This window comes from Nestor notabilis, unplaced genomic scaffold, assembly GCF_000696875.1.
Source record: "Nestor notabilis isolate BGI_N333 unplaced genomic scaffold, ASM69687v1 scaffold32508, whole genome shotgun sequence".
NCBI lineage: Eukaryota > Metazoa > Chordata > Aves > Psittaciformes > Psittacidae > Nestor > Nestor notabilis.
This window is the reverse complement of record NW_009939268.1, coordinates 6,514-17,554: the sequence shown is the minus strand read 5'-3', so window position 1 is coordinate 17,554 and position 11,041 is coordinate 6,514. Positions and strand designations below refer to the sequence as shown.

The 11,041-nt window shown below is 38.4% G+C and overlaps 1 protein-coding gene across 1 annotated transcript in view; it reads right to left on the bottom strand.

The window, feature by feature from the left end:
- Positions 1-2,248: 2,248 nt before the first annotated feature.
- The window catches only part of LOC104409792 (alsin-like), a 10,501-nt gene continuing 1,708 nt past the window's right edge, over positions 2,249-11,041 (bottom strand). The window contains exons 4-13 of the mRNA XM_010019765.1: positions 9,771-9,938; positions 9,378-9,495; positions 8,771-8,928; positions 7,923-8,045; positions 6,677-6,853; positions 6,249-6,294; positions 4,611-4,672; positions 3,958-4,107; positions 3,570-3,666; positions 2,249-2,466 (exon numbers count right to left, since the gene is read on the bottom strand). Coding sequence (XP_010018067.1) covers positions 2,428-2,466; positions 3,570-3,666; positions 3,958-4,107; positions 4,611-4,672; positions 6,249-6,294; positions 6,677-6,853; positions 7,923-8,045; positions 8,771-8,928; positions 9,378-9,495; positions 9,771-9,938 — 1,138 coding nt within the window. The 3' untranslated portion in view covers positions 2,249-2,427. The remainder of the gene's footprint in view (positions 2,467-3,569; positions 3,667-3,957; positions 4,108-4,610; positions 4,673-6,248; positions 6,295-6,676; positions 6,854-7,922; positions 8,046-8,770; positions 8,929-9,377; positions 9,496-9,770; positions 9,939-11,041) is intronic.

Genomic DNA, 11,041 nt, shown 5'->3' with positions numbered 1-11,041 from the left:
AGTAAGAAATATCCAGCTTTCAATTTGAGGAAAAAGGGGTGGGGGTAGGGGGGAAGAAAAAAAAAAAAAAAGGCAAGAAAAAATTAATTACTATGAAGCAATACAGGTGAAGTCCTCCAGGTTAACTCATTTCTTTGTTGGCCATAGAAACACACAAATCAAAGCTGGTCTGCACGGATTTCCTAATGCATCACAGCCCACATAGCTGTAAAATGGAATCTGTGTCAGAAGCACATCTAATCCTAGGATTCCCTTTAGCTAATAACTGAGCTACATATCAGAAAGACCAAAAATAATCCAGCCCAGGCTGTCTGCTTCCATTAATCTGCAAGCTAAATTCACATGTGATACCACTACTTTTTATAAGAGGTTGTGCATGTATATGTGTGTGTACATACGTATATGTAAAGGCAGATGCATTCTCTGGTTTTTTAGTTCTCAACTTTGCATCATTCACAGTGAGTGAAGTTCAACACTTGAAGTTGCTACATATGTGTATACACAAAGGCAGGAATATGATGGGAAAACTTCCCATCTCTACTTACATCTCAGTTTGAAGCACAGATTCAATGTGGGAGTAAGGTCATATGAAACAAAGTTTTCCACATCTCAAAGCTGAAGATTAAAATCCTTCCTTTCTTCTGAAACATCTGAAGACAACAAACACTAACACTGAATTGTTACAAGGGGGGAAAAAACCCCAGCAAACGTATTTTAATGATTACTCTACAACAGGTGAAATAAATCCTGAATTCAGATCCTTGCAAATGAAAGTTACTGCCATTGATTTATTCAGCTGTTCAGCACAGCTCCTTTTCAAAGAACAGTTCCTTTCCTAAAGGTTTCAGTTAAGTGTTCTGTACACTGAATTCCGAGAGATGATTGCACAGAAAGGCTGCATCTAGCACAAAAGATTGTGTTCAATTCCTGCCTTACACTTTGTTATACTCTCCACCCTTAGTTGCGTATCCCCCCCAATTAACCTTTTATACCTTCCCTTTTACTCATAGTATTACTTATCTCTTCAAATTATTCAGTATGATTTAAAAAATGAGATTAAGCTAACAAAAATTGTTTGCAAACATGAAGTCTATTGTCTCTATCACTATAGTCTGTTCCAAGAATAAGAATAGTTTTAAACACCATTTTGCCAGAATTACTCTTCTCTGATAAAACTAAAAATAATTTCAGAAAGACCAATCATTCTTACTTTATTATGAAAATTGCTACATTACAGTCACTGTTCAGAACAGTATTTTAACACTATGGTTTCTTTCCATTTAAGTGCCAATACACAAGCCATGATTACTGTTTCAAGAATATGATTAGCATTATCTATGGTAATTTGACATAACTTAACCCATTAGAACATTCTACAATCTGCTCCTCCCTCCCCCTTTTTTGAATCAGCCATGGTAAAGAACAGCACCTGTAATACCCGAGTTACCCACTAGTGTTATTGGTATAAATAAAGTTAACCATAAACCACAGAAACACAGAGACACACAGAAATCCCCCAGGGAAATTATTTGTTCTCTACGTGTTCAAAAATGCAACAAGGTTAGCTTTTTTCACTTTGACACATAAGTTAACAGGCAAAAGTCTCAAACCTAATCCACAGTCAGCTTGTTCAAGAGCACATTCCCATTCCTCTGTCACATGTGCTTCCAGAGAGTGTTTGTCCTCCGGCCTCAGTGTAAGGAAACAGAACACTACAGATTTCAAGTATTTAATTCAGTGCCAGAATTTGAAGTGGTCAGTGCCTTTTATTTATTTCATAAACAGAAAGAATAGTGAATGACTGTATAACTCCAGTAAAGTCCATATCAGTGTGATTATTACCACAACAGCACATTAATACTGCATTCAGCAATGCTGCTAAACCAGATGCCTCAAACCCTTTATAGCCAAAATATAGGTTACCCGTTAAAATTACTAACATACTTCTATTTTTGAAATAAACAAACATAATAGCTTAATTCAGGGAGACTGAACGGTTCTGTGGTGCAATTAATTCTCTTCAAACGTCTCTGTTGACAAACCAGGAGTAATAAATACAACCCCACTGCTTTGGAAGCCATGCAGTCCAGACTTTCACATGTACTCTACGTGGACGCCATGCCTTTTTGCAGCATTATCAACTTAAAAGGAGTAAATAATCTTTCTGTTAGAATAGGAAATGATTTCTTCTTGGCAGGTATTGACAAACCAAGTCTCTAGCTTCATCACAACTTCACAGATAGATAGCCTCTGGCTGCAGTTTTCCAATCTTAAAACTGAAAGTTCAGAAGAAACAACTGAGTATTTTCATCTGTAACAAAAGAATGTAACGGAGTATTTTTTAAGTGCCATTTCAGGGAAGAAAGTGGGTATTAGTGAAGTTCCACAGAGTAGATTATTCCACAGAGCCAGGTCATAAACGACGGTCTAGGTAAGCTTTTCATGTTGAATCTGGTAGTAACATGCCTGAATTAAAACAAAGTTCAATTTAGCATGCATAGAAGTTCTCAGCAAGCTGATAAAGCATCATACACAAAAAGGTTAATTCTTTTTTTCTATCCACGAAAACAGAGGGCTAGGCTTTCTACAAACAGTGATGATACAGTGACATTCAACAACTGAAAATCTTATAATATGTAAACCAGCAAAAAGAACAACAGGAGATTTTAAGTTACAAGTTACGTCCAACTCCTAACGAAGCAAGATAGCATGATTTGGGACTCTGAATACTTTCACAGCTCCCCGCTTTGCCAAGATGAGGTACTCTTTTTTTGCACATCTTTCTTTGCCCTTTCACAGACGGGCCCAAGAAAGCAAGTATTTTCTTACAGGACAAGGATGCAGGGATTAAGTGTTTCAAAGCCCTCACATGAAAAGCAAAGGTTTCCATCCCTTAGATAAATACCCTGATCTGCTGCTGATGGCCATTCACTCCTTAATGCTGCTTCAAATATGCACTGGGGCAGCCACGACCAAAACCTAATATAAATGCCTGAGACAACACTTGCACTCATGGAAAATAGATTCTGCTTCTACCACATATGTTATGTGACAAATTTAATCAACTAAAACTTTTCCTTTTTGCAGCCTTTTAAAAATACCAGATATGAAAAAACCCTCTGCACCCAACTATCTCCAGTTTGCACAGACAGAAAATACAATCATGTTCACCTGGCAGCTCAGATCATGATTTTTATTTAACTTTCAGATTAACAGCCTCCCTCCAAAAAAGCAGTACTTCATCTCAATTTTTATGGAAGGAGTAAGGTTTGTTATGTTGCAAGGAAACAACAAACTCCAGGTGAGCATTCAGAACAGTCAACAGCCACCAACATTACATTTGATTAAAGTACATCTACGCAGTGCACCACTTTATTAGCAGTACCTGCGATTGTTAGGTTACCCCAAGCTCCAAGTTAAGTTTCCCTGCACATCCTAGCTAAAAAAATTCAACAAAACCATCAAAGAAGTTACAACCTAATGCTCACACAACTGTCCTATGATCATCATTGCTAAAAGCTGATTAATTTGCAAAGAAAGCTTTCAATAATCCTGAATAATTTTCATACCTTCAAGGTAGTGAACATGATGCCTTGCTCCCCATGCTGCAGATAAGGATCCATCAAGTCTTCGATTAAGTGCACCTCAGACCCCAAATTCCTTATCCTGTCATGTGAGGGAGAGGAAAGGAGACTAGCTGAACAAGAAACACCACTATAATGTTTTTACTTTTCATACGTGGTGCAGTGCAAAACCCTAACCTCATCCTGAAGTCACAGCTGTTTTGCAGTTAACTGTTCAACATTTTTTCAGGCCAAAGCAAAGCACCAAAATGGAAAACTTACTAAGTTACAAAAAGCTAACAATTAGTCCTAGGATGAGAAGCAGGAGTGTTTATATACAAGTACTTACGCTGCCTTTGCTCAGCTAATGACAGATTCTACTCTTAGTGCCTACCTGGCTCGTAGCACCACATAAAGAAAAACAGGAAATAAGTCATCCATGGACCACAGAAAATCTTCCTGAAGAGTCTCAAGTACATTCTGAGAGATCTCTTCAAAAGTCTGCTGGATCACCTTCAACTTGTCAGCTGGGGTGAACGTGGTACTATTTGGAAAGCAAAAGCAAAACAGGATAACAGTAAGAAGTTACCTATCTGCATCTAAATTAGGAAAACAACTCACTAGCTAGCATGTTTTAATACAATAGTAAAGGAGGAAATAATCCTTTCTAAACCCCTTTTTATTTTCTACTTAAATTCTTACAGCAGAATTCCTTACGCCAGCTAACAGACATAGAAACACTCCCCATGCACTGGTCATTTTGCAATAACTGTTTACAAATTTACAGGTATATTTGATTAGACATCCTCACATTTTTGATTCTAAGTGGTGTCCTATGGACACATCTCAGCCACATTAATGAGGCTATTCATCACTGCCCACGGGGAGGATTTGATAACATCTGCAGTAGGAACTGAAACATCTTGGTGACCTCTCTTACAAAGGTTAAAAAAGAAAAGGTGATGGGTAAAGGATCACGGTCAAGTAAACTAGATACTAGTATGGCAACAGCAGTAAAACACTAAAAGACAGATTTCAGAGGATTACCTGATTTGCTGTAAACATTCAACTGCAGAGGCAAAGCAGGCATCTTTTGTATTTGATGATACCTGTGTAATCATGACAAGAATTATCAGGCAGGTTTTACAACTTCACTATTCAGCAGCAGACGAAAAGCAGAGTATCATACAAGACTGGCATAAAAGACACTTTTCCTTCCAGTTTTCCACTGCAAGGAAAGGGGAATGTGCCTGGACACTGAAGTCACCCAGGAAATCTGCCTATGTATAATTTTCATGAGTGTTATTTAAACTCAGAAAAGCCTGTACTGAATTCACTGGTATGTTAAGTTTTGGCTATCTTCCAGGTCAAGTAAGACTTGGAATCCCTAAATCTTACTGGTTAACAATCAAGAGGCAGCCACAAGACTGGAGCAGTTGAAACCTAGGAAAGTCATAGCAGTAAATAATCAGAGGTTTGGAGCAAACAGAAAAGAACAAATACAGATGTAAGATTCTTATATGCAACTGAACCTAAAGTCTATCTGAATGGAGCAGGTACAGAATGGTTGCCAAGAGATCTAGAGAAATTCACAGAAATGAGGAAACTGGACAGAGGAGAGAAGCAGATGAACATGATGTTTTGGTAAAAAACATCCTGTTTAATTCAGTGCATAACCCAGCAAGTAAGGTAAATGGCTACAGAGAGCGTAATTCAGAGAAGACAGATGCCATATAGTACTTCACAAACGGAGGATATTTACTCTATAACAAAAAATAGAGTAAGTGTGAAGAATTCAGGCAGCTGATAAGAATCTTGCCCAGTGCCTAAAAATACGGAAGATCTGAAGTAACTCAAGACATGTGTTAATACTGGATTTTGTAACATTTTACGTCTGAGTGGAGGTTTGCATCATGTTTTCTCGGGTGAATCTTCCACTTCATGATTTGGGAAAAAGGCGACTTGTCTTGTTGGGAACCCTTAGCCTCAGGGGTGGGCTTCAGCAGCAGATTTGGTCATTATTACAAAACACTACCTCTCTGTCAAGCAATAGCAGCTCATCTGTGTGCAGCAGCACTAGGATGAAAGCCAGGCTTCCAATCATTACAGACTTTGCACAAGCCACAGTTATAAATAGGGAAGAGGTGATCTCATGGCAGGAGTACCAAAATGACTAAGAAAATTTCAAATAAAAGCATAGGAATTATAAACAGACATGATTTAAAATATACTGTAAACACTGAAATTGTTCAAAGTTATGATTATTAAACCACCCTCACTGCTGCACAGAGACTGAGTACTACAGTAAGATCAGTGTTCAGCCACTTTCAGCAAGATAATGATTAAGAATAAAAACCTTACAATTCTTCTAATCAGAAAGTATATAATGGTATAACTCCCTTAATCAAGCAGCTTGAAAGTTTCCTTCTAGACTTTTATTCTCACACTTGCATAATTGGAGACCAAGCAAGTGTCTTCCTGAAATAGAATTCATTACAAACAGTAAGTGACAAAGCTGGACTGACAACTATTGAAGAAATCACTAATACATATTTTAAGTAGCAGACATTTTAAGGAAACAAGATAGCATCTCTTTAGCAAAAAGCCTGATCAGAAGTTCTTTGACTGCTTCTTCATGATCTCAGCTTCTTGAAAGAAGCACTGGGCAAAGGTCAGTGAACATACCTTTCTAATCTCTCCAAGGATGGATACAGTTCCTGGCCAGAATTTCCTGCAAGAAACCCAACAGTCTATTGAGAGAGCATAGCCTTACAGCATTTTTCACCTTATGAAAAGGAAGTAATCATTTTCTTTTATGAGATACACCAGCCCTTTCTATAGATTGACTACATCTAGCACAAATAGCTGGAAAATAGCCTGATTTGAAATGCTCACTCTGGTTTTGTACCAATGCCAGTCTTCTCCATCCCACACCCCTTCTTTCTGGAAGATGGAAGTTTTGATTCCCTCTCTCAACCATACTAATAAGCTTGAAAATATGTTTAGATGCATTTTAATCAAAGAAAACACTTCAGATAAAGGCTGAAATTGCTTTATCTAGTCACATACCGTAATATTTTTCTAAGTTCTGTTCATTATTGAAGCATACTCACGCTTGCACTCCAAGAAAACTCAGGAGAGCCATATCAGTTTGTTTGTTTAGACGTAAAACACATTCCCAGTAAATATCTTCCTCACGCTCGTTGTCTAAGGCATACAACATAAACAGAGGAGGATAGAGTCGTGGCAGTAATACAGGGAGCAGCAACCCAAAACTGGTTACCACATAGCTATTAAAAGAAAAAAAAAAAAAAAAGAGGGGGTGATTTGAAGAGGAAGACATTTTTAAAAAGCTAGTTATCTACAAAAATTTAATTAAAAAAAAATCACTGGAACAAATCTTTCGTTTAGTATGAGCCTATTCTATCAGGGATATGAATACTACATACAAATTCCTCAGATAGTATCTGTGCTAAGAAATACTTTGAAGTAACTTTCCTTTACAGTACACACACAGGCAGATTTGGAGCAGGGGGACTGGTTGTGGTGCTGCATTTTTGTGGTTTACGTGTTTTAAACAGAACACTGGCTTTCTTCCTTGTATAAAAGCTGAATACTCTACTATGTTATAGTTCAAGTTTTACGTGTATCTTTGTGCTAACCATTTAGCCCCCATTCTGAACCACCCAGCTGGCAGATAACTTTACCTTCAAAGCACAAACTAGAAAATAGCCTAAACCCCACTCAGTTCCCTGACCTGGCTCCACACACTTGCACTCCAGGCTTCATGAAGTCAGCAATAGTTTGGCAGCATGCTGTAATCCTAACAGACAAAGCTGAACTCACAGTCCCTACTAATACCACCTGCACTCATTGGAGGTCATTGGAGCCTCTCTCAAGGAAGCCATCTCTACTGATTCCTCTTCCTTGCTTTAACCACACCTGAGGCTGCTGTGGACAGGACAAAGATGAACTCAAGGGTGAGCTCAATGTGACCAGCTATTTGCAATACAGTATATGTGCACTGGACCTGCATTACTCCCAGTGCTTGTATCCAGAGTAGTTTTCAGAAGCCCAGGCCCAAGCCTGACCTTGTTTACTCACAAAAGACAAAAGCAAGTTTGGGCTTAAGTTAACTATTGCATGGAACAAGGATGAGATGCTTATTGCAGCCATCACATGGAAGTTCTCATATCAGAATCTGTCATCAGAACCAAAGGGATATAAGTAGGGGTTTTTTGTCTTCAACAGTTAAATATGCACTTATATTTGTTCCCCCACCCAAGGAAAAAGAAAGGAACAGAAATAAAACGAAGCCTTCGTTAGAGTTTTTCTCTTTTTTTGTTTTCCTTCATGTACCCTGGCTCAGGAGATTCTGATCTCGAGTCAGATTTTCCACTGCAAAATGACCGCCTCCCTTTTGTCTCTGTCGCCACAAATGGAATTGTGCTGCCCTCTTCCGGAAGATCAGGGAACAAGAACCTAAGTGGCAATACATAGAACAACATACGATTTCATGTCAAGAAGTTTCCACAAATCACAGAATTAGAAGGCAAGATTGGAGAAAAAAAGTCAGCTGAAATAATACATGGTGGAGTAAGGCAGCAGAGCTAACAGATACACAGTGCCATCTACCTGGAAGAGAAATAAGGCAGGCCAACCCCTCTGATGTCAAAGATACCTTTCCTACCTTGACATCACTTCCCTCCAGACAATGCTTCCAGTAGTTAATAACTTAAGAGTATTTCTGCTTTCAGATTGGCAGGACCCAAATAAAGCTGTAACTCTCTCAAGAATCTAAGCAAACACTCCATAAGAACATTGCTCATCCACGTTGGTAAGAACTTCAATGGAACATACCGAGTTGCCATCCTCACTATTTTTCTACACCCTTTGAACACCGTCTTTTCACAGCATGCATATCCCGAGATACCAAATTGGAAATCCACATTCAAGACAAGCTTCTTACAGCAACATTTAGAAGTATAATGCAAGATGTAACACACTGCGGTAAAGATTTTAATTTTTCTATTTTAGCAGAATTCCAAAAGCCAAAAAAAGGTTAAAGAAATAAAAGCAACCCTCAAAACAGTCAGATACTGGCACACTTAGCCTGCATAAACACTAGACAGTTTCAGTCCACAAGGCATCTTTAATTTAGGAGAAGTTTGAAATTAGGTGAAAGATGAAAATTAGAGTCTCATTACCTAACCAGTTGGAAGATGCGTTTGAGGTAGGACTTTATCTCTCTTACAGCCTCCTGCAGTAATCGCCGATTAGCTCCAACTCCAACATAAGTCATTCTGTAGACAGCTACCAGTGTTTCCACCAGCTTGCCCAATGGATGGAGTGGAGTATCACAAGCCTGAGATGAAAGATATTAATTGGCCAGTCAGATAGGTCAATGCAGATTATTAAATTCATGTATGAACTACATACAGCTCAGAGGAGTCAAGACAGTACAAAATCTTACACTACTACTTGGACTAGCCATCTGTCCAGTACTATTATAATTAACATGCCATAATCAGCAAGTATTTCAAGATGCTTTGCTGGGATGCAATGTAAAAGAATTTAAACAGTAACTGAGCAGAAACTGAGTTGCAGGCAATATCCATTAGGTATATAGTGATTTTAGTTGTGGATTTTAATTCAATAAACAAGGAAGTTATGAGCAAACATGGATGAATACAACATGGATTACAAAAGCAAACATGGAAGGACTTGAGGAAAGCTATTACAAAGTCTGTTACAAAGTGAGCTTGACATCATGCCTTAGCAACAAGCTATGTGAGCATTTGATAGTCACAGTACCTTTATCAAATATTTTTTTATATTTTCATATTTTTCCAGGGTGAAGGCACCAATGTGTTGTGGAATGAACTCCAGACTTTCCAGTGTCTGAGTATGTGAACGGCTCAGTAATTCTGGGCTGCAGTTATAAAAAGGACAAAGACATTGTACAGCTTGAGACACACAGTAGGGGAAAAAAAAAAACCCTGAAGTTAACAACTGAACTAATTCTAAACATCCGCAAGTGCCTGAAAGGGTTTATAGGACAGAGTATTAAGAGTTCTGATTTTGTTTAGGATTTGTTGTTGTTTTAACTGTATTTTTACAGTTTAGAGTTTCTAGTCTGAAGCAGAGCGTGATTCCAGTTTCTTTCTTAATACTCTGTCTTGCTGACTATATCCTCCTGGAACCAACCTGTCTTTGTGTTGCCGCCGGTTGGTGGTCAAGGCCACCGCAATGTTGTCCCAAGCCTTCCATCTGTCCCCCTGGCCTGGGCTCTCACAACCAAGCTGGTTCCAGCATTCTTCAAATACTGCCTTCCATTTTTCATCAGCAGGCACTGCCAGAATCCCAAGTTTCCGCCTAATAAAAAGGCCAGTTAGTCTGTTAAAAATTGGGCAGTCATGAAAGAACACATTCAGCTATGAAAACCTCCTATGACTAATGTCAATCTAATACCTCATACTATTTTACTGAAGCTTATATACTTAGCAGTCCCTACTGTGAAACAAAGTTTATCACTAAGAATAAACTTAGAGCATATTTAATCAATATGTTAACTTTCAACACCTTTACAAAGAGTTGTACTTCCTACCATGCATCAATCCATGCAGCATTATAATTTTATAAGATTACAACATTTTTAATACCTACGTGTGGGAACAGCTATGAACCTTGGTACATAAGACAAGTCAGTCTAACTCTTTCTTGTAGTCATCCAGGAAATGGTTTGGCTGAACACAGGAGGAGCAGTTTGATTTCCAAGAAAACAGGAGATACTGCGCTTGACTGGGCTGATCTTCACTGGTATTCATTCAGAAAGCTCAGGACAGATACACATAGCAAGGACATAGTGCAAATACATCCCACATACCTCACTATCCTGGAATGTACAAATAGGATAGCTACAGAGATACATAACAAGGACAGATATATGGTTTCTGCCCCTAAAACAGTATCTACAGATGATGTTGCATGACATATGAGGGACGTGCTGGTAGAGAGTAAAACTAGCTCAGGCATCTTTTCACTGACAGCCAATGCTCAGAGATCCTCTACAGCCAAAAGAAAACCAAGAACTGTTGTTCTCCCTACATATATACAATCCCTCTCGATGCAGATATCTGAGACATATAATGAAATTTAGGGCTTTGAAAAGCTTCCTTAAAGCAAGTAAACGCTGTCAGGGTTAACACTTCTAACTTGATTTAAATCAAGTGTCCTTTAAATATTTGAGATGAGGACCAGCAACACTGGTGTTTCCCCACACTTCCAGTTTCACATAGCAGAAAGAGTAGGCACTAAGCCTTTTCACAAATTATACTAGAAGATTTTTCAACTTCAAGAGAGCCTGAAAAGGGTAGATGAAACCCTTATTTCATGAGCAATCTTCACAAATATGTACATACATTTATTCATAGACTCCCTACTGGGGTAAAAAGCAGACAGCTGCTAAGGTTGCAAGT